The following is a 24,559-nucleotide window of genomic DNA, read 5'->3' on the forward strand; positions in this document are numbered from 1 at the left end:
GACCAAATGTCCCCACAAGGATAGTAATACTAGTAAATTTTGACCTTGTGGGGACATTTTTGAGGTCCCCATGAGGAAACAAGCTTATAAATCATACAGAATGAGTTTTTTTGAGAAAGTAAAAATGCACAAAGTTTCCTGTGAGGGGTAGGGTTGGTGTAGGGCAATAGCACATACAGTTTGTACAGTATAAAAACCATTACGCCTATGGAATGTCCCCATAAAACATGGAAACACAACATGTGTGTGTGTGTGTGTGTGTGTGTGTGTGTGTACTGCTTTTTTATTAATTTCTATGCAAATATATTTATTATTATTATTTGACATATTGGGTATATTCTGTCTGTTTATGTTTTTAATTCTTGTTTATTCATTTTTTGTTTCCTTGTTTTTGACCTGATATGAAAAGGAGGAGGTGTGGCTTTCGTATTCAGGCATAGCATTCAAGCCCCTCTGCAACATTTTCTTTTCTTAGTCCTCTAGGTGTTGACAGTTGTGTCATTCCGCCAAACATTTTATCTTGTGACATATCTATGTGAGCTTCAGTAATAATGACAGTGTTTGACAGACAAACAGGCTCTAGAAATAATCATGTTGCTTCATTTTGTGTTGTAATAGCCTAACTTATTATATGTAACTTCCCCCCACTATTTATTGTTTTAGTGTTAAGATGGGCGTGAAGGAAATGGTTATTGAAGTGAATGGACTTCCAGACGAATACCCCAATAATAAAATGATTGACAAATTAACCATGCACTTTCTGAGACCCAGTAACAATGGTGGAGAGGTTTTAATAGTGATATATCCCACCTCCAACAAAGGCCAGGCTTATGTTGTTTTTGAATCGGAAGGTATGATACTATGCATTGATGTTCTGTTCTTATACGTATATCTAAGTTTAACATCATATTTCATGACTAACATTTCTTTTTTTAATTCAATATCTTAGTACCCCGAGTCTTGGACCATAAACATGTTTTGGAACTGGATAGTCAGTTTTACCCACTGGATGTTAAAAAGATACATCAGCCTAAGGTAAGACATTTTATTGGTGCACTTTATTCTCCTCTTATCTTGTTTTGAATTTGAATATTTATCTTTTGAGGGCCCCAGAGACATAAATCCAAATTTTGGTTTGCAGCTAAATGAATGCTTTCTGAAAGTAATGCTCTGGCACCATCTAGCGGTCAGAAAAACTAAAAAACACAACGCTGAAATGATTTTCCAAATACTTGGTTTACTTAAAGGGGTCATATGATGCGATTTCAATTGTTCCTTTCTCTTTGGAGTGTTACAAGCTCTTGGTGCATAAAGAAGATCTGTAAAGTTAAACCGCATAAACACATTTCATTACACATTTTTTTAGCAGCATCATATGACCCCTTTAACTTAACCTGTGATATGGTTACAGGTTAACCTGTGACATGATAAATATAGTTTACTCAAGAAAGCTTATGTTAACATATCAAAATACATCTAATTCTTCATATATTGAAATTTTAGACTGATGGGCATTGTTTTTTAATGCACTGATAGGATTAATGCACTAATACACTAATTTTGAATTAATTATTGCATGGTTTGTCAAGATTTAAATAAGACTCAAATTACTAAAATTAGAATAATAATTTAAAACAAAAATGCATGCATTCTTTTTGTTCTTTTGCTTCACGTTCTTGAAGCTTTTTCTTTCATTTTTCTGCTCCGGACAGATAACTTCATTTGGAAGTCATAGCCATAAGTTAATAATATGCATGTCATTACCTGCCTCATGCACTGCATGATGTCCGAATCTGAAACCGTTAAATGCATATAAATGATTAAGTATTAAAAAAGAAATATCAACAATTTCTCTAACGTTTAATCTGCATACTACCATCATGGTTACATTGTATAGTGATGCGCTATTTAAATTTTTTTTCGAGAGCAAGGGGGCCCCCTGATGGCCTGGTGGCCCTACACAACTTTCATACTTTGCATATAAGGAGGACCGGCACTGCACAGACTAAATAAATAACAGCCCAAAAGTGAGGCATGACACAGGTATTTCCTTAACATGCTTATTATGTTCATATTGTTTTCTCAGTTTGACATGCCAGCTGAAGCATTCCTTGATGTGAGCATGTTCTACAGTCAGAAAAGGATCCGAAATCTTCTTCATAGCCATGGCTTTGATGTGTCAGAGACCAGTTCAGGACAGCTGCATTTGCAGGGAACCTTTCTTAACCTAAAACGCATCCATCCCAAACTCATGCATCTTCTGGCTCAAGAAACCCACTCGCAAAGAAGCACACCTTCGCAATGCACTAATGGCTTCTCGTCTGACTCTGTCTTCAGAGCTGTCTCCAGTGACTATGAATCTAGATCTTATTCCACATCGAGGCACAGTCACAACAATGGCCACTCAGTGTATGCTGCGGGCAGAAACCCAGATTCTGGAATAAACTCAAGATCCCCAGAGTCCCCAAACAGGCAGGCACTCATGCAGGCTGCCTCTCCACTGGATGTTAGTTCAAGCACAGAGAGTTCCTTCAGCAGTCCCACCAGGAGCTATGAGGATTCCAGCATAAGCGCTCGGCAGCGGAATCCCTCGTCTCACAGGAAAACTGAGGATTCCTTCCCTGTGGATCCATTCGTGTTTAAATATGTAATGCACTTTAAGAAAGATTTTATTGAAAAAATACAATCTGATCACCAAACTCATATTAACCATGTAGATGATTCAGGAGTTGTTATAGTTAAACTTTCAGGAGGATCCTGTGAGGAAGCAGGTAAAGAATTGCGTGAATTCATGCAGAACATCACCTCATCTTTACGCACACAAGAAATAGACCTGCATAAACTTAACAGCAGTCGAAGGAGACACATTACTGAGAAGGCTTACTCATTCCAAAAGATCTACAATGTTTTAATTAGGGAGGAAAATGACATTCTCAAAGTGGTGGGTTCCTCTAAAGACAGTTATGACGCGAAGGAAAAGCTTCTTGGACAGGAGGCTAGCATTGCTTTGCCAAGACACTTTCTTTCTCACAACTTTCTGCGATGCAGCAGCTCTTTGCCAAGACAAAAAACAAGGCATAGAGAGGAGAACCCAGACTTGGGAGGAATTCCTGATGCTGTGTACACTACTACTGTTAGTAGCTCCTCTGCCTCACATTCCCGGACTGACTCTCAATTACAGCCAGAAGTACAACAGGAAAGAGGTCGCAAGTCCTCTAAATCCTCTGCACAATGTGGCAGGGCACACAGTGCCTCTCGATTACAACACAAAAATGAAAGCAGAGTAAACCAAGAACCATCAGCTTATGATGAGCAGGATTTGACACCCCCTAAAGAAGTTCAGACATCTAAACAAGGGTACATTCCTAAAATAATGGCTGCTCTTACTCCTAAACGAAAGATCAAGTTCAAAAACAAAAGTTAAAATTGTTAAAACAACAGTAAAACATGAATTCCTCATAGCCTTTCATTGGAAAACACACTTTGAGACTTTTTATAAGTCAGACACTTTGACACTACTTTAAGAGAGCAGTGGAATGCTGCTCTATGCTGCTAGTTCAGTTTGCTTAATAACATGTATATTCATGAGAAAATTCTGGGTTCAGTACAAAAAGAACATTTAAAATTGATTGATTGATTACCATGAATTTCCACTTATTTAAAAGAAAAAATCTGAATGGGGCTCATTGGTTCAGTATAGCCACAAGACATGAAACAAAATAACATGGGCGCATAAGCATTGTTTACTACGTTTTTCTGTGTGAAGTTATATTTAATTTTAAAACACCTAACACAGCTGTAAAAATATCGAAACAACACAAATAATGATAAGAACAACTCAAATAATACTCAAATAATGTCAGTGCATTTATAACATTATAAGCTTTACATTTCTGCTTTTAACCCCGCCCAATTTTTTTTTTTTTTTTGTAATCAAAATTATGCCACAAATACTGTCAGTTGAGTTTAACCCGAAATATTACATTGTACTCAATTTTGCAGCAATCACTGTGATTATTTTTGAAATTATTGTCTCACATGTGATAAAGAAAAGGAGCATATTCATGTAACTTCCAATGTCTCCTGTCTACCTGTCTATTATTATTGCAGTACTTGCATTGTATTCAGTTTTTTTTTTTTTGTCAAGACTCTCGTTCATTACCATGGTGACTCAATGAGGAAGTGTCTTTTTCTGCATTCTACAGGAAGTGAGGCAGGCCCTGTGGTTGAATTAGGGACTGAGCACCTCCCTGTCAAAAAAAAAGGAAACAAGAGCTGAGGCTCTTGTGTTGAAACTGTTAAAATGTGAGAAATATATTATACAAATACATTTTCCTTATAATTAATGAAGCATTGATTTTGATTTAATATTGTATGAATTGAGAATGTGTATTATCGAGTATTTCTATCAGATACAGTTTTCTGTTGTATAAAAAAAAAATCCCCCATGTTTTGGTCTGCTATTTAAGAATTTCGACAGTGGTCATTATGATTAACTGGTTGTCTTAACACTATTCTTTTTGGGCATTTGATTATTTTTAGACATTTTAATTATTTTTAGGCATTACTGTAATGTAATCAAATGTAATTTCCTTGATCAACAGATGACTAATGTTAATCTATATGAAATAATCTATGAAATTTGTAATAGTTATACATTAAATACTGTGAATAGTGACTCAATATTGGCTCATTCTCTGACTCTCACTCTCAAACTATTGTAATCACATAAACATTCATTACAATAAACTGAATAAGGTGTTACTCATACCTAAAACATTTTCTTTTTTATTGTCAATAATTGTTTAATGTGTAAAAGTGGAATTGTCTTTAAAGGGATAGTTCACCCAAAAATGAAAATGCTGTCATGAATTACTCACCCTCATGTCGTTCCGAACCTGTAAGACCTTCGTTCATCTTCGGAACACAAATTAAGATATTTTTGGTGAAATCTGAGAGCTTTCTGACTCTCCCATAGACAGCAATGCAACTGACAGGTTCAAGGCCTAGAAACGTAGCAAGGACATCGGTAAAATAATCCATGTGTCATCAGGGGTTCAACCGTAATTTTACGAAGCTACGAGAATACTTTTTGTGTGCAAAGAAAACAAAAATAATGACTTTATTCAACAATTCTCCTCCTCCAAATTACGTCTTCCGCCATTATAGCGGAATACGTGATTTGGAAGAGAAGAATTGTTGAATAAAGTTGTTAGTTTTTGTTTTCTTTGCGCACAAAAAGTATTCTCATAGGTTTGTCAAACTGCGATTGAACCACTGATGTCACATGGACTATTTTACCGATGTACCGATGGGTCTGGGAACATTTCAGTTGCATTGCTGTCTATGCAGGGTCAGAGAGCTCTCGGATTTCATCAAAAATATCTTAATTCGTGTTCCGAAGATGAACGAAGGTTTTATGTGTTTGGAACGACATGAGGGTGAGTAATTAATGACAGGATTTAAATTTTTGGGTGAACTATTCCCTTTAAGTTAACAGACATAATGACATAACCTTTTGGCTTTAGAGCAGTAAATGAATTTTTGTCATGGACCTGAACTTTCAGCTCTCAAATGTCCTACCTTTTAAACTTAAATGCATTTAAATTTTGGTTGCCAACTATCTACTACCGTATTATTTGAGCATAATTTGTAGTTTTACATGTATTTAATAGAACGCAATTTGTAATACTGTGATTAAGAAGAAACAACATGTTAATTTGGATGGTTACATAGTATTTAACTCAGTTAAATACTATGGAACCATTCAAATTAACATGTTCAGTGATAGTATCACTGCTGATTGGTATCACAATTGCTCCTAGCACCCCTTTTTATTTCTCCATAAATGGCATGCTGTGCGTCCTTTCCTGTCTGTTTGTATCTTGTTTGGTCCTGTTGTTTATGGTTGTGAGTAGGTTTTGAAAGAATGGAACAGATCCTAGATTAGTGTGTGTGGGCAGCAAAACTCAGACTATGTGAGAGATCTAGCTCTTAACAGCAGTCTATGATCCAAACTCCCCTGTGATTGCAGGACCAGAGGAAGAGGGTGGGCTTTCGGAAATGCCATTCATCCTCTTGTAAGATAATGATCACTTATAGCTTATATTATTGAATATGCATGACTAATTGCGCGTATAAAAAGCCAAAGTATGTGTTTTCATGTCAAATGACACAACAAACATGGGGAAGGTTATGAATGGCAAAGGACTGAGCAAAAAAGGTTTCGTTAACAGGACAGAGGTTTAGTTAAGGTTTCGCTGTGGCTGCTTTCAGGGCCTGTGGTAGCTCGGCAAGATGAGAAATACTCTCATGTTTAAAGATAGTTCCTTCTACCACATGCGTACAGAAATACGCACATACATATGCTGATGTTCTCTTGAACAGGATGACATGCTGGAGCCTGCAGACCGCAGTCATCACTGACTTCACTCAGCACAGCCTCACATCATGCAACGACCAAGATGTAGGCCACACCCACTCCGCATTCGTCTCTACCGGCTTTGAGAGGACGGCAGTCAGTGCTGGGGTTCTGTGTCTGTCTCGTCACCTTCCACTTTTCTCTCCATCCATTTGGCCTTCAGATAGACTCCTGCAGGGATGGCGGAGCTGGAGGGCTTGGAGTTCGGAAAGTCAGACTTTGTGCTTCTAGACGAGGTGACCATGGAGCAGTTTATGGAGAACTTGAAGTTAAGGTAAGAGTGAACATTTTACACTAAAGTGGTCTTGTGTAAGAAAATTCAATGGACATTGTGTATTATAAAGAACCTGACAAGACGGCAGTGAACATGGCCTTCAAAAAGGTTACTCAGTGCTTTGATAAAATCAGTTTTATCTGTAGAACTTGCTTGTGAAATCTGTTTCACTTTCAAAGTGAGTATTTAAGTCTCGTTTTATGTTTTTTAGTGTTTTTAGATTTTGACCACTCCCTTCTTGGTAGACAGTGCCGTGACGAGAAAATGACACATTTTTAGAAGAAAAAAAGTAGAGGGGAAAGAATGTGACATTTCGCTTTTGACTTTCCCGCTCATAGCAGAAATATCAATTTAAGTGGCTGACATCAACAGCTTAAGAGTCCAAAAATGGCATCTTATCATGTCTTACAACAGCTGATCATAGCCAGCCAGTAGGATCTTCTGATGATGAAATCACAAGTTTCTAGTTCTCCTTTCCTTTAACATTCAGCATTTGCACTCAAGTCCCATGCACATCTGTGATGCCATTGGTTAAAACGGGTTGAATCAGATGACCTTTTCACAAGACTCTGTATGACTGTGATGTGTTCACTGCACACTTGTTTTGTCCATCACAGATTCTTACGCCTCTGAAACCTCATAAAAAATGAGTTCAGTTCTTGTCCATTCTGTGCGTTTTATCAGCTGAGGTATGACCAGGCCTCATGTGACTGTACCACACATAAAAACACAGCAAAGTTCATGATTTGCTGAAGGAAGACATCCTACAAACTGAATCCTTAAATAGTACTACTACTGTCTTATTATTTGAATTATGTCGACATTAACGTGAAAGTGCTTGTTCTGAAAGAGTATAAAGAATTTATCGTCTACAATGACTAATGCATTGTAACTTTGCACAGATGTCTATGTATTTTAGCTGTACGGCAGGAAGAGATAGCGTGTTAGTGGATATGTTTGCTTAACTAAGATTACACTATATTTTATGTTGATTGAAATTCAGAAAGTGAGTCATCTTGAGCCCCATGACACTTCCTGTTCTAACTTCCCAGCCCCGTATCACTTCCTGCTGAATACAGGCGTGTGACATTGAGAAACATACTGTGGCACATAATACCTAGATTAACGTCAAGTTATGACACTTGTTTCCCCTTGTTTAAATTTAAATGAATCTGCAATTGTATTCTGATATTTGATAGATTAAAATGCGTAAAAAAGGGATGTCGTTTATGATGTTTTATTATATTAATGTTGAACAAATTGAGGATGTATTCCTATCTGTAACTTCATCTTAAACCTCTAAGTATGATTAATGATCCCACCTCACCTTGCAGTAATACTCAATGCATCCATCAGTTGTTCTTTGTGTCTCTCGATTAATCAGGAACTAAACCAAACCAGCACATATGATGAAAACAATGAGTCTTGTTAAAGATGTTTCTGCTGTTCAGCTTGACATGCATATCATTCACAGTATTGGTCGTTGTTTTCAGGTTTGAGAAAGCCCGTATTTACACTTTCATTGGAGAAGTAGTGGTGTCAGTCAATCCGTACAGACATTTGGATATCTATGGGAAGGAGGTCATTGAGGACTACAGGGGACGAGAACTGTATGAGAATCCACCTCACCTGTATGCTGTCGCAGACGCTGCTTATAAAGCCATGAAGAGACGAGCCAAAGACACATGCATCGTCATTTCAGGTACTAAACACACAGTCACAGCTGAAAAAAATCAACAATTGCACAATGATCAACAACACAATAATCAAACTGGATAACCAGAATGAAAATGCACAAATGCACATTGAAAACATGTAATATTTAACCCTGACATACCAAATGATAGTCAGAAAAATCTACTGAACCTTTAGACAAAATATTTTAAAAAGGTTTTTGTTGAGTATCATATTTGATACATCAGGCTTTTATATAATGAGAATATGGAGCTCATCCCTAAGGAGTAAAAAACACATCAGAGGCTCAGACTGAGCAAAAATATGCAGTTTGGTGAAGTTGCTGATATTTAAACGGCCAAAAAGTAAGATGAAAATCTAATAGCTTGTAATGTAAATCCTGAGATCGACTACTTACACAAAATGCATGTAAATAGCATTTGTTACTCTATATCTCCCCCAGTAGTATATTTAAAATACATTTATTTCATACTAAGTATAGTTCAAATCTGTTAACATATTTACTGACATATCGCTCAAGACTGATATAAAAATTATAATTAAACTTTAATTGGAGGACTACTTGTGCACAATGCACATTTCTTCATATTAAACCTAAAATGCGTTTTAATGTCACTATCGATGAGGATTGTATGATCTTTGAATAATATCGGTCTTTAAATGCAATAAATTTAAAGTGTACTGAAAGTATACTTGCAATAGTTTCACTTTAGCACAATCAAATATACTTTGGTATATATTTAGCTGGACTTCAGCACTACTTCCTCACAATTAAATTTAGCAAATTTCCAATTTAGCAGACTTTAAGTATACTAAAAGTACAATTGCAGGGTATTTTTATATATGTAGTGTAATTAACATATACATTTTTTACATTTTAGTATATTTATTTTTCACTAGGGTCTCAATAATATATCTAGATGCGTAGCTCTGTAGTTTTTTATTATGGAGGGCAAAATATATAATGCAATGGAATAAAATGATGACTGAGAGATACTCAAAAGCCTGATGGATCATATTTGATACATGATTTAACATGATTTTTTAAGAATTAAGTATGGACAATAAAGTAAAGCTAAGCTGCTTCAGTCCAGTAAGTGTTCATCTTAAAATATTATAATTGGGGCCCCGGTATACTTCAAGCAGAATCCAAGAACAAACTGGTGTGACGTCATTTCGATCAAAACCAAGCCATAACCTATACAATCAAACCAAGACCTACTGTATATATAAAAAGCTGGACCCATATAAAATCTTATTTTGCTTTTATTTCTTCCATACCTCTTCCTTGCTGATTTTAGCGCATCTGTAAAACTGTTCGGAGCAGCAGAATTACTCTGTGATGAACCATGTACAGAGAGTTTGTCCACTGTGCGTTTAATTAGGGAAGAATAAAACTGATCAACAAAGACATTACTGTATGGATTAGACAAAACTCCTTGTGTTTCAGGTGAGAGCGGAGCAGGCAAGACTGAGGCAAGCAAGTACATTATGCAGTACATTGCAGCAATCACCAACCCTAGCCAGAGAGCAGAGGTCGAGAGGTCAGTTTTCTGGGGATACTGACAGCTCTGGACTTTTTAGGGCTATTTTTTATTTTCTTTTGTAGTTAATTTAGTGCTGGGCAACGATTAATTGCGATTAATCAGATCCAAAATAAAAGTTTTTGTTTATATAATATATAGCGGGTAAAATAATTATTGAACACCTATATTACACCTATATTTCTCAGTAAATATATTTCTAAAGGTGCTGTTGACATGAAATTTTCACCAGATGTTGGTAACAATCCAAGTAATCCATACATACAAAGAAAACAAAACAAATAAGTTCAGAAATTAAGTTCTGTGTAATAAAATGGAATGACACAGGGAAAAAGTATTGAACTACTGAAATGTATGTATGACAGCTTTAAGATGCCTCCTGTATGGAGAAACTAGTCGCATGCATTGCTCAGGTGTGATTTTGGCCCATTCTTCCACAGAATCTTCAAATCTTGAAGGTTCTGTGGGCCTCTTCTATGAACTCTGATCTTTAGTTCTTATTTTCTATTGCATTCAAGTCCTTCTAGCAGCTTTATTTTCTTTCTCTAAAACAAATTGAGAGGTTTCTTGGCTGTGTTTGGGATCATTGTCTTGCTGAAATGTCCACCCTTGTTTCATCTTCATCATCCTGGTACTGTAGGTGTTGGGACTGAACCAGCTAATATTACTTCCCACTGACTAGAGGCATGATGCTTTCTAATTACTGATAGATTTCTGCTGGTTTCTTGGCTTTCCATGCCTTTTTGCACCTCCCTTTCTTCATATGTTCAATACCTTTTCCCTGTGTCATTCAATTCTATTACACATAACTTAATTTCTGAACTTATTTGTTTTCTTTGTATGTATTGATTACGTGGGTTGTTACCGGCATCTGGTGAAAATTTCAAGTCAACAGCACCTTTAGAAATATATTTACTGAGAAAAATGGTGACGCATTCAATACTTATTTTACCCGCTGTAGGCTATGTGTGTGTGTACTGTGTATATTTATTATGTATATATAAAGACACACACATACAGTATATATTTAAAAAATATTTACATGTATATTTTTATATTGTTATATACATGTCTACATGTTATATTTATATTCATATAATTTATATTATATATATACATATTTTTCTTAAATATATACATGCATGTGTGTGTATTTATATATACATAATAAATATACACAGTACACACACATACACAAAAACTTTTATGTTGGATGCGATTAATCACGATTAATCGTTGCCCAGCACTAAAGCATTGTATTGCTTTTATTACACAATAATATAGTAAAAACAGATTTGTATGACAGATTATTTGAAAAGAAAATGCCAAATGTTCATGTTTAATGGACTGCTTAACATAAACTTGGAGAAGAAGGCTGAACATCTTCTAACGTTAGATGGCAGTACGACATCGAGTCTCTTATTTTCGTGTAAGCTGACAAAACACGTTTGTTTATGCATTGTTTTTGCCTATTACTGTATTTGCATCCTACCACAGTGTGAAGAACGTGCTTCTGAAATCCAACTGTGTGTTAGAGGCCTTTGGAAATGCTAAGACCAACCGCAATGACAACTCCAGCCGCTTCGGCAAATACATGGACATCAACTTCAACTTCAACGGAGACCCCACAGGAGGACACATCAACAACTACCTGCTGGAGAAGGTGAGGCCTTCAGTGTTGTATCAGTACTAATTAAAACGCGCCAGGAATATGACATGAATATGAAACTTGACATTAGCACGTAAAATAATAATAGTTCGATTTGAATGTGGTGATCGCAATTTGATGAAAAAAAAAATAACTGTTAGCCCATATTTTTTTCAGCTAGGTCTAATTTTGAAGGTTAGGTTTGGTTAGGTTTGAAGGTTTTTCAGCTAGGTCTAATTTTGAAGGTTAGGTTTGAAGGTTTTTCAGCTAGGCAAAAATATTAGGGTGTTTTTACTGACTGTGCAGGGCTTTGTTTACCTTTGCTTGGTTTGTTCAAACCGTTCGGCGCAAACCAAATAAACAATTTTTATTTTATTTTATTTTACTTTTTAAAATGACAGTTTTGTGATATACCTGTTATTTTTAAGTCTTGTAATATTGTGCAATGACAATGCTAAGATGTTTTCTCCCGTCCGATATGGAACGTTCTCAAAACTTTGACTAAAACATTGTTATCTGGTCTTTAATGATGTTCTCAGAATGTTAGCACTAAAGCATTATTTTTGGAGTGCATCATAGAATGCTCTACATTTGAATCGTTTTAGTTGGACGTTCGTTTAATGTTTTTTTTTTTCAGAACATTCAAAGAACATTTAAAAGCAAGAGAAATAACGTTTCCATAACGAAGGTTAGAAAACGTTCCTAGAAATTTTTTTTTTCTAGATATAACAACTGAACGTGCTCAAAGTTAATAGTTTTTTATTATTAATGATATTTTTGTGATATTACTGTCAGACTCTGGGCCAGGTTTTGTGTGTGTCTTTGCTCCCTATGTGCTCCGTCATCCAGTTTCTCTGTCTCGTGTTTTGAATTCATTGTTCCCAGGTGTTTCCAATGTTAATTGTCATTAGTTCCAGGTGTCCCTTGTCTTCCCCTCATCAGTTCCTGTGTATTTAAAGTGTGTTCTAGTTCTTGTCCTTTGTCAGTCGTTGAACTTCATCCTGATGTGTCGAGTCCTGTGATCCCCAGCCTCTGTAAATAAAACCCTTTTTATTCTACTCCGTGTCTCCTCGCTCCTTCGTTCCCGTGTTCCTCGTGTGTGTGCACCGTGACAATTACCTTGGCAATAAAAAGCCATTGGTGCTCTGCAGAAATTTTAATATATTAAAATATTAGTCAAAATAAAAGAAGAGGTGGGAAATCATCCCTCTGAGTGCAACTACTACTAGGAAAATAAGTGAAAAGACAAAAAATACAGACATTTAGTGAAGAGCTGTCCTCTTTTATCAGGGTGGATTGAGAGTCAAATCAATAGGCCTACTTTATAGTACAGAAAAGCAATTAACACAAATACTTTGCTGTATTAACAGTCTAGAGTTGCCCAACAGCAGGAGGGAGAGAGAAATTTCCACTCATTTTATCAGGTAAGATCTTCCGAACAGGTTATGGTGAATGAAATTACGATATTACTTCAAGAGTGCCAAATGCTGCACGAACTGTTATTAAATGTTTAATAAACACTTAAGATAAATCAGCATTGATTTGTTCTGTTTGTGCAGGTGTTACGGGGAGGATCTGATGGATTGCTGAAGTCTTTGTATCTGCAGAGAGATCCAGCAGAATATGCCTACACCAGTCAAGGAGCCTCAATCACACTTGTACGTACTTATCCTACGAGTATATTACAGTTTATGAACACACAACCACTTCACAGACTAACCATTCAAGACTGAATGGATAGCATTCTGCTCTCCGATAAGAGTTTATACAGCGTACTGCGAATATTTACTATTTCAAAATATACAGTGTTTCTTAGCTTCTCTCTTTTTTCTCTGTCTCTCTGTCATTCCAAATCATCTTCACAGGCATCCAATAATGACTCCTTATGTCACAAAGCTGTGATGGCAGCACTGAAAGTGATTGGCTTCACCACCGAAGAGATCAGCTCTATCTACAAGATCCTCAGTACCATCCTACACCTGGTCAGTCCAATACTGAGTGCTCTGGAAGATTGTCTTCTGCTGTTAAAATTCCTGATTGCAGTTTAATTTGAAAGCCCAATGTAGTAATTAAATACAATACATTTTATATATATATATATATATATATATATATATACTGATTATAACTGATTTTATTGCCAGAGAATGTACATTACTTTACACTTTTTTTTTTGTAAATAAAGTAATTTTAGTAGTTTTGCTTGACAACATATATCCTAAGTAATTTTTAATAATTTTTTTTAATAATACATTGATATACAGTATATACTTATATAATTTAAATATATTCAGTATATAAAAAATTGATTTCATATTTTATTAATTTTCATGACATTTCCAGGTCTAAAAATCACACTTTTAAAATTCTCTCATACAGTATATATCAAGGTTGTCCAAGATTATGGTTCTTAAATAAAAATGGCAGTTGTTAAGGGAACAAATTAAATCAAAAATATATCATTTCAGCTTGCATCTTTGTATTCAGGAGTTTTAGCTTAATTTAAACCTTGTTTTGTCTTATTTTAAATAATTTTAGGGCCCCTAGTTGGAACCACTGGTTTAAATGACTTGCAATGTTATTGTTTCAGGGTAACCTTCAGTTTACTAGTGATGGTGAACATGTCGTACTTGTCGGTGAAGATACAGTGAAGCACATTTCTGAGCTGACGTCCACAGAGCCTGAGAATACCAGAAAAGCACTGCTGTACCGTACAGTGGCTACTGGGGGTGGAGAGGTCATTGAAAAGGGACACAGCGAGCAGGAAGCTAGCTATGGACGAGACGCTTTTGCCAAGGTATTATACACTTTCCTGCAAAAAGTCTTCCTTGTTTGTGGCTCATCCATCATCTAGTTATTCTAATTACACAAAGATTCTTAAAGGTAGCATATGAAAAATCAGATTTTCCTTTAATCCTTTAAATCATACCAGTTCAGTTTGCTATGTAAGCATCCTGTAACTTTCAGAACTCAAAAGTCGCTCTTAATTTGAAAGACTATATTTTGCAGAAATAGCTCATTAGGAAACTGTGTGACATCAAAGAATGAATACATGAACACTTACAGTACATCACCAATGTATGTTTAATATCAGGGAAATGGGAGTGTGGAAAATTCATCCACAGGAAAAACTTGCATCTGTTTTTGGTGCAAAAAAACTAAAGTGAACTTTAGGAAAAAATAAAATGATAAATGTTGGTATGACCACTTAAAATATGTCTTTACTGTATTATATGTTCAGTTCTTATTTTGGCATGGCTTTCATTTTAGGCTTTATATGAGAGATTATTTGCGTGGATAGTGGGTCGTATCAATAGCGTGATTCAAGTGATGGACTACAATCCTGCCCTGCATGGCAAAAACACTGTTATAGGTGTGCTGGACATCTATGGCTTTGAGATCTTTGATAACAACAGGTCAGTGTCATTCATGCATTGTGTAGTTATTAATATTGCTTGGCATTAAAATACTTCAAATGCATGGGACTTTTTTTTTGAGTGGTTTAAGTGGTTGGTTCTTTATTACCCGTTTCATGTCCGCAGCTTTGAGCAGTTTTGCATTAACTACTGCAACGAGAAGCTACAGCAGCTCTTCATTGAGCTTATTCTACGGCAGGAGCAGGACGAGTACCAGAGAGAGGGTATCACATGGCAGAATGTGAGTATGATACAAAAACTTAATCCATACTATATATAATCCATGCACCTTTTCTCTAAACTGGACCTTTCTTTCTTTTAGATAGAATACTTTAACAATCAGATCATAGTGGATTTAGTGGAGCAGCCTCATAAGGGCATCATCTCCGTCCTGGATGAAGCCTGTCTCACTGCAGGGAAAGTCACAGATACCGTCTGCTTGGACAGCATGAACAAAAAGCTGGGCCAGCACCCTCACTACACCTCCCGGAAAGTAAGCACTCACAAGAGTTACCATTCCTTCTTGCCTCAGCAATCCCCCAATCACATCGCATAAGCATACATTTTTAGGCTTGTCATGAATTTTTGAACAAAACTGCAACCTCATTTAACCAGACTCTAGTTGCAGAACTGCACTTCTGCAATTTGGCAGCAGGGTCAGAAGGGGGCAGTATTCTCTTACATTACACCCTCACAGAAACGAAAACATGGAGAGTCTGATACCTGTTGATGCTATGACCACTAAAACTGGTGATTTTTTCTCTCTCTCTCTCAGCTCTGTCCCGCCGATAAGACCATGGATTTCAATCGAGATTTCCGTATCCGACACTACGCGGGAGATGTTACGTGAGTGTTTTAAAGGGTTCCTTTAAATTCACTTTTTGAATTTTAGTCAGTGTGTGTAGTGTGTATGGGCATAAAAAAGATCTTCAAACTTACAAATCTCAAAGTCCACTCCAAAGGGAAATATTTAGATTTTTAAAAATCCCTTTTCAAGAACTACAACGAACGGCTCGTTTGGACTACAACGTTTGTTTTCTGGGTTTTGTGATGTCACAGAGCGGCCATTTGAATATCATTAAAATAATTCCCGCCTATGGAAATTCGAATGGTTGGGGGGTGGGGAGGGGCGAGGTCGTGTCTTCAAAACCGACCGTCTTCAGAAAATTGGATGTCATTTTCATTTAATCTTGCATGTAATGTCTGATAAAGCAGTGTTTTTTTGAGCTGAGCGCTGCTTTGTGTACAGCCATTACTGGGGAAACCTTGATCTCTACCACTCCAACAGCACCTCCTGCTGGCAGAGAATGAGCTAATCGAGCCGTTTGTGCCAGGCTGGGGAGAAAGGTATTTTAATAATGTAAATTATGTGAAAAATTATGCGTTTTTCGAACCACCAAGCATGAGAGCATGTTCTAGTACACCCCCAAAACAAATTCAAGACAATGTAAAAGAGCATAATAGGACCCCTTTAAAGTCCTGCAGGTGATGTGAACTTGCTGATGGGGAGAGCTTGAAATACTACTAGTCTTTCATTTTAGCAGCAATCTGAAGCTGAAATGTTTGCATATTCTCAAGGACAAATGAAAGCTACATAAATTGCAACATGACAAGATATTTACCTCATTGTACCACTGTGGTACATTTGCCATTCAGTCCACATTTAAAACAACAACAACAAAAATAACTTTCATGTTACAGAAACAAACAGAATATTCAGCTGTAAATAAAAACATATACTAAATACATCTCATAAAAGATGTATTCTCACCCACCCAAATTATTATATACATAAATAGAGAGAATTATTTTTTTTCTAAAATCAAACATTTTTACATTTTGTTGAGTATTGTTTTCTTTAGAATAAAATGCACTGATAAATCCTTCACAGTAATGCTACATTTATATCATGATATAATTACTGTAATTAAACAGAAATTGAATAACTGAATACGTTGAAATTTTAAGCTTTTCCACAGTTCTTATGCTTACACCAACTAAAGAGAATGTGTACAAAATAGTTTGCACATATATACCAGTAATTAGATTAATTCAACATTGTTTATGCAGATGTAAAGATAAATAGACAATCAGAAAAATGCATTAATATTATTATGCATAAGTAATGCACAAATGAGCAAAATTTAACTGTTTGTGATAATTACATAACTGCAATTAATTCATTTATGTTGATGATTTCCTCAAAATAATAATATATACATACACATACATTGTACAGAAACCAGACCATGCCTACTGCACATAAGTTTTCCAGCATGCTTGGATTTCCTTGCACATTTATGTTGTTGTACTGAACCATAAAGTGATATTTATGGGCCTTCTGAAGGTGGAGTTGATGATTCATTTGTACACATTGGGCTTGAATTTAAGAGGAATTGCGATTTCTAAAGAGGGATGCATTTAGGAACATTTTCATACATTATTATACATCTGGCCCCCCAGCAGAGATACCTGAAAGTTAGCAGGTATTAAAAAAATGACAATTTCTCACCCTCATATAAATGTAAAATATATTGCATATATGCTGACAGCGCTGTACTTATCTAGGTACCCCCTAAAAAGATGTAGGACTGAGATTCAAACATCTCCTTTTGTAGATTGACCCTAAAAAGTGGAACTTTGAGGAATCATTACATTTCGACTTAAGTTCTAAATCTAAGAGAACATTATGTGTAAAATGTCCACATGTATAGTGCATATGAATTTGTAGTGTACTAAATGTAAATATAAGTGTGCTTTATATATATATATATATCAGTTTTTGTTCCATGGAATTAGGATATCCTGGGCTGAGATAATGATAATGATGTTTCTAAGAAAGTCTGTATAAGCAAAATTTGTTGTTGACCATGACGCACAGGAAGCTTCAGTGGTTAAACCACGTAAAATAAAAATAGAAAACTGGATACCAATACCAGTGCATTGGTGTAATCACTCAAAAATAAATAGGAAAATTAAAAATGTTAAAGCAACCAACTTTACAGTTTTCAGACCACTTGAGATAGACATTAACCATTGAAGATGGACATCAACAGTCAAGACTCTTTTTGGTCGTTTCTTCACGAACAAGTCCAAAGATGTGACCAGTTCAGTACAATCTCTTGTTGTCATCTTGTAAATATGTTCATTTCAATATTCTAAGGACCTTGAACATAAAACCTAGGATAGGGTGAGTTTGGATTTCATGTTGACATTATGCGTTTATCTGAAGGTAAAGTTTCTTTAAAGGTTGGAAGATGCAGTTTTATAAATACTTGAAATTGCTGCTGGTGCAGATGTCTGCAGTTTGCTGTACCTCAGCAAAAGCTGTGTCCTCATTTAGAAAATAGCAAGGCCTTTTCTCATTGAGGAAAGAGGAGCAGAGAGAAGCTACTGGAGGGCTTGGCTCTGAAAATTTCTTTTCGTGTTGAAACTGTTCTCAGATCTGTTCTATACAAGTCTGAGGGAGTGAACTGTGAAAGCCGGTAGGAGAATTCAAGAAGAGAATTGTAAATTCAGCGTTTCTTTGGCGACTGGTCCGAGAAATGGGATGAACTGTGTCGGTAGCCACGTGTCACATGCTTGATAATTAGGTCAAGAGTGCAAAGGAATGTCACTATTATGACAACCCTGCAGTTAAAGCACCGAGCACGCTCACAATTCTGTGACAATCGCTTTGGATCTGTCTGAGAATGCATGGACCATACAGATCTGCTAGACGGATGCCTGTCTCACTCTCAGCCAGACACACACACTAGGAAGTTCCCTTAGGATGAAGACTGTCAGAACTGGCATGTCAACCCCTCAGTCACACTTACAAAATAAAATCTGTGAGATCCCTTAGGTTCAGCTGTGTCAGTGATGGAGGAAGGTCTCGCTAAATATACACCCTGACCGGCCCCTCCAAACCATGACCTATTTCCCTCACTCTGTCTCTTGCTTCCCCTCTCTCTTTCTTTTTTTATTTCTTTTTTCCCCCCGCTTCAGTTGTGTATCTCCTTTTATGTAGTCTACTTCTTGGCTATGTTCAGAATAGCATATTACCATACTGTACTAGCCTCACTATTTCTGCAGCACAGTGTAGTGTATTTTCAACTGAGCACTAAAGCAGATAACAAATTAGTGCATTTAACTAAAACGAGTGAACTAATTAGTGCAACATGACAATGATTTAACTAAAACGAGGGTACTAATTAGTGCAATGTGGCCATGATTTATGTGCCCTCCAGAAGCTTGCGTTCTGCAAGTGAACGGTGCATTATAGTGCCATATAGGCACAAAATCACTTTCACAGACTTTTACATTAACTGTTCCCTCCTGGTGAAATGACATGCCCAACTTAATCCGAGCAGTCTTCCATCTTTATTTGACCCTCTAACTCTAGCACTTTCTATTCTATTTCTATTCTATCTACTTCTTTTTATTTATAAAATATAAATTCTCTCTATTCTACTCTTTTATCATTTGTTCCACAAAGTCATCTCACATTTATCATATGACCATTTCACACTCCATAATAAGCAGCATCATACCTCACCATACAGGCGCTGAAAATGAAGCAGATGCATTTGTAAGCCAGTATTTTTAGATGCTATCAAATTAACTTCCACTATACCACTGTGACTTTGAGAATTCTCACTCTTGCTGTTTTACCCCCACTCTCACCCTGTTTTCAGGAATTTGCCTGGCCTACTGCAGAAAGGCCACAGGGCAGCATCTGTCCTCTCAGAACTGCTTTTACCCCAGTGATATTGCTATTCCACAGCCATGTGGCCGTGCACATGTTTGACTGTGAGTGTGAACAATTGTGCGTGTGTTTGGAAATATGTAAGCAAATCATGTGCGCTTGCATGTATTATGCAGTGTTGTTTTCTACTTGATTAAATGCACACGTGTCTATGTGCGTGGGTCTGACTGTTGGTGTGGCACATCTGCGTTTGTTAATCCGGTCCACAGAGCTGTATGAACTCAAGGCTGCTTTGATTTCATACCTGGCCAGCACACGCAATACTTCCTGTCAAGCATTTCACAATTTACGTAATCAACAGATCACAGTGAATAGCTGTTTGTTGTTTCTGTTTTCTTGGCACAGTTTCTTGGTATTCTTGGTATTCATTGTCCAAGTTTGTTGAAGTATATGTACACTGCCATTCAAAAGCTTGGGGTCAGTAATATTTTTTTTAATATATTTTTTTATATTCATCAAAAGTGTCAGTGAAGACATTTAGAAAGAATGTTACAAAACAATCTATTTCAAATAAATGCCATTCTTTTGAAGTTTCTATTCATCAAAGAATAGTGAAAAAAATAAATGGATCACAGACAAAAAAAACAGCCCATCTGATTTTAACATTGATATCTTCCTTAAGCAGCAAATCAGCATATTAGAATGATTTCTGAAGGATCATGCAACACTGAGGACTGGAGTAATGATGCTGAAAATTCAGCTTTGCATCAGAAATAAATGAAATTAAAAAATATATTCAAATAGAAAAGTTATTTACACTCTAAAAAATGCTGGGTTGTTTCAACCCAATGTTGGGTCAAATATGGACTAACCCAACTGTTGGGTTAAATTTTGGTTAAATTTTTAAATTAACTTTTTAACCCAACAGTTGGGTTAGTCCATATTTGACCCAAAATTGGGTTGAAACAACCCAGCATTTTTTAGAGTGTAAAATTGTAATATTACTTCACAGTATTACTGTTTTTAATGTATCAAATAAATGCAACCTTGGTGAATATAGGATAATTAATTCAAAACATTAACAAATTTTAACAAACCAAACTTTTGAACGGTATACAGTGGTGGCCAAAATTGTTAGAACACTTGGCATGTTTAAGAGGTTTTAGTTGTTTTTGTTGAATTGGCCATTACAATACCCACAAAACAAACTATTGCCAGGACTACCTGCGACGTAAGGAATCTGCTGGAACATTGAAAATGATGGACTGTTCCCCTCAAAGTCCACACCTCAACCCCATCAAGCAAATTTGGGTTCGAGTTGGAAAATAAACTGGACAGATCTATTGCACATTCAAAGGAAAGCCTTTGACTTGAGTTGCAAAAAGGCATGGGATAACATTAGTGTTGAAGTTATCAGGAAATATATTGCCAGAGAGATGTGCTTTAATTGCTGCAAAAGGTGGACATACCAAATATTTAAGTTAAAAGTAGATAAAAACAGTACGACTCACTTTATCTGATATTTGTTGTGCTCAGAGCAACCATCTGCATGTTTCATGAACATTATAAAATAAAAAGGTCAATATTTTCAAATCAGTCAGGTGTTCTAACAATTTTGGCCACCACTGTATGATTCAGTATAGGGCTGAAACGATTCCTCGAATACCTCGAATACAAAAAAATCATCGAGGCAAATTAATTGCCTCGAGGCTTCGTTTAGTCCATTTACTGTAACTACACACGGAACACCGTGTTTCCCCACGGACCATAATTACTGACGCACAACCCGATAAACGCTGGACCGTATGCTGCGTTCAAGTCCTCCTGGGACGTTCGTACTTACGAGCAGTGTTGCCAACTGCTTTCAGTTGAAAGTAGCTAAAACTGGTAGTTAAATGTCACTAGATGACATCATAATGGCACGTCTTGGACGTCGCTGGATTTATAAGTAATTTTTATTTATTTATTTATTTAAAAAAAATATAAAAAGTCACTCAAGGGGCCTGAAAATCAAGATGGCGGTGTACCTTCTTTTAATAAATTACAAGAAAATACAACACGGTCTGTTAACTCTGCTTATAGAAAAGGAAGAGCAAAGAATTCGCATCAGGTGTGTTTTGCGTTTTTAATATTTTTAAAACATGCAACATGGCAAATCAAAAGATTTTTCACCTATAAGTTAGGTGCAAAAATTATAGCATTTTTTTTACTTGGATTTCATTAACTAGCTGCGTAACAAGAACATGACCAATTTAAGTTTATAGAACAACTAAAGTAGAATACTCGATTACTAAAATAATCGATAGCTACAGCCCTAATTCAGTATCATATAGTGCTATTGTATTACCATCTGATGCCATCATTGCACCATGGTACCTCTAGTAATTTTGTATTTATTGTATTTATTGCATTTCATCAGTTAAAAGTGGAGTCGTGTCCCACTAAGCCCTTCCCTCCACATAATTTCCTGTCCTCGTCTTCTCTCCCGTCTATGAAAATGGCAAAAAGGGCAAAGCAGAATGTGTCTAATTATCTTTTTAAGACCTTTCTTTCTGAAGTAGCCATCTGAAACATTTTGTTCATGCCTTGCTGTTCAGATAATGGTGCAAGTGTATGTTTACCTGCATGTCGTGTGAGTCATCTGTACGTGTGTGAGTTGAGTCATGTATGACTGTTCGCTGAGTGCTTTAACCACTGAGTCAGTCAATTACTGTAATTTCCTCTTTTATGTCAAGCCTTGTACTGATTTCTCCTTTCACTTTCCTCTCAGGTACTCAGTTGAGGGCTTTCTTGATAAGAACAAGGACCCGCTTTTCCAGGATTTCAAGCGACTGATGTACAACAGGTAGTAGTTTGAAGACTTCAACATTCCTTTCATTGAAATAATCAATGTAATCCAAAAAAAGAATATTCTGTCCTCATTTTTTCACCCTTGTGTGTTTTAAAACCAAACCTGTATGGCTTTTTTGTGGACAAAAGTGCACCATAAAATAGTCTGTATTATGACTTGTTGCAGTATATTACAGTGACTTTCTTTGACAAATACGCCAAAATTTACGCCATTGATTTTCACATGTTTTGTAACTGATCACAGTCATTTGGAATGACATGAAAGCATATTAATTAATTATGACACCCTTTATCACTGATAATAATGATAACATTTTTATTTTGTGTTGAGCTGTTCCTTTAAAATAATGCATTAAGACTTTGTATGTTCAAGGACTTATTAAAGTAGGGCACTTGTTTTGAATATTCCTCTTTATATTCCTGTTCTGTTCTGTTTTTTTTTCACTTCCATGTTCTTGCTGCTTTTTCCACTTAATATTTTTGTCATGCGTTTATCACTCTCTTTTCTAAACTTTTCTTGTAGTTCTGACCCCGTCCTCAAAGAAATGTGGCCTGATGGGAAAATGAGTATTACAGAGGTGACCAAACGGCCTCTAACTGCAGCTACACTCTTCAAAAACTCTATTATTGCTCTAGTGGACAAACTGGCCTGTAAGGTAAGAAATGTCTAGTACTACTTCAAATGTCATACAGTGACCCCAAAAAACATTTGTACACTTAAACCACACTTAAATATGTATAAATGTCATTGTATTAAATAAAATGTCAAATCAGATGGCATCTGCACACAAATGCTGCTGGAGCTTTTTTTCAAACTAATTTCACTTTCTGAGCCATTATTACAACAACTTTTAAGCAACTAGTGTCAGGGTATTTTTAGTGGATGTATGGAGCTCAGAAAAATGTCTTTCTTTTAAATAAATGCCACTTGGTTTGATGAATGTTATATAATGCTCTCGTGTGTGTGTGTGTGTGTGTGTGTGTGTATGTGTGTGTGTGTGTGTGTGTGTGTGTGTGTGTGTGTGTGTGTGTTAAAGAACACTTTAAGTGTCTGAAAAAAATCACTTTATTTAGGTTCCACTTAAACCCTTTATTCATCATATTTTAACGTAATCCACACCGATTATTTTTCATGCACATCCGTATCTTATGATTTTTGTTAATTTATATAAAAAAGTCAGCTGAGCCCATTATGTTCAAAATGTTAAATTCTCACAAATTGGTGTGATGGGGCCATTGTGGAACATTATGTCTGCAAGAGCATATGTTTTCTGTAGAATTAAGCATGAATTTAATCTGGGTTTAATCTACACAACTACCCCTTTAATACTCTTTACTGTGAAAAGATGAAATAGGGGTCTCTCAGAATAGCTCAGGTAATCTCTTATGTAGACGTGCTGAAAAATGTAATCTCTCTAATGGAGACTGTCTGTATTTGATAAAGCAGTTAACAGTAGAGGAACACCTGCTAAATCCTGCTTTAGTGTGGAGTCATGGGTGGCTCTCCTCTCCTCTCCTCTGACATTTGGTGCTGTTATTTTGGGATGACCCAATGCATCCATGATAGTTTCTGTGTCTTCCGGGCTGCACGTGTGTGTGTGCACTCGTGTGTTTGTGTGGTAAAGTGGGGCTGCATCCGGGGCAGCTTGTGCTTTTTTAGGTCACAGTAAAGGACTGGCTGCCCTCCCTCTGGTCCTGCGGGGACACCTGTACCTCATCTGACCGCTCACCCCATCCATCCTGACTTCACATGCTCTCTACACTGTAAAAAAATAATATGTGCGGTTGTTACCTCAAAGAGCTTCTACCTGATATGAACCTCAAAATTACTTTTGTTCTTAAAGCGTTGTTTACGTCCGGGGAGGGGAAGCTCGTGCATGAATGTAATCGCAGAAGACAGGGGGAATAAAGTCGTTATTTTTGTTTTCTTTGCGCACAAAAAGTATTCACGTAGCTTTGCGCTTTGCAGGTTGAACCACTGATGTCACATGGACTATTTTAACGATGTCCTTACTACCTTTCTG

The 24,559-nt window shown here is 36.4% G+C and overlaps 2 protein-coding genes across 2 annotated transcripts in view; both read left to right on the plus strand.

Moving 5' to 3' along the window:
* Nucleotides 1–4,442, plus strand: part of LOC107672831 (uncharacterized) — a 5,063-nt gene extending 621 nt beyond the window's left edge. The window contains exons 2-4 of the mRNA XM_016466199.1: nt 664–851; nt 950–1,035; nt 2,087–4,442. Of these exons, the coding sequence (XP_016321685.1) occupies nt 664–851; nt 950–1,035; nt 2,087–3,424 (1,612 nt within the window). The 3' untranslated portion in view covers nt 3,425–4,442. The remainder of the gene's footprint in view (nt 1–663; nt 852–949; nt 1,036–2,086) is intronic.
* Nucleotides 4,443–6,525: 2,083 nt separating this feature from the next.
* The window catches only part of LOC107672858 (unconventional myosin-Ig-like), a 60,228-nt gene continuing 42,194 nt past the window's right edge, over nt 6,526–24,559 (plus strand). The window contains exons 1-14 of the mRNA XM_016466233.1: nt 6,526–6,695; nt 8,189–8,397; nt 9,841–9,934; nt 11,432–11,597; nt 12,953–13,006; nt 13,142–13,240; nt 13,448–13,564; nt 14,173–14,379; nt 14,853–14,998; nt 15,125–15,239; nt 15,321–15,491; nt 15,774–15,844; nt 22,456–22,530; nt 23,059–23,191. Coding sequence (XP_016321719.1) covers nt 6,601–6,695; nt 8,189–8,397; nt 9,841–9,934; nt 11,432–11,597; nt 12,953–13,006; nt 13,142–13,240; nt 13,448–13,564; nt 14,173–14,379; nt 14,853–14,998; nt 15,125–15,239; nt 15,321–15,491; nt 15,774–15,844; nt 22,456–22,530; nt 23,059–23,191 — 1,752 coding nt within the window. The 5' untranslated portion in view covers nt 6,526–6,600. The remainder of the gene's footprint in view (nt 6,696–8,188; nt 8,398–9,840; nt 9,935–11,431; nt 11,598–12,952; nt 13,007–13,141; nt 13,241–13,447; nt 13,565–14,172; nt 14,380–14,852; nt 14,999–15,124; nt 15,240–15,320; nt 15,492–15,773; nt 15,845–22,455; nt 22,531–23,058; nt 23,192–24,559) is intronic.

This window comes from Sinocyclocheilus anshuiensis, unplaced genomic scaffold, assembly GCF_001515605.1.
Source record: "Sinocyclocheilus anshuiensis isolate Anshui unplaced genomic scaffold, SAMN03320099.WGS_v1.1 scaffold132, whole genome shotgun sequence".
NCBI classification, from domain to species: Eukaryota; Metazoa; Chordata; class Actinopteri; order Cypriniformes; family Cyprinidae; genus Sinocyclocheilus; species Sinocyclocheilus anshuiensis.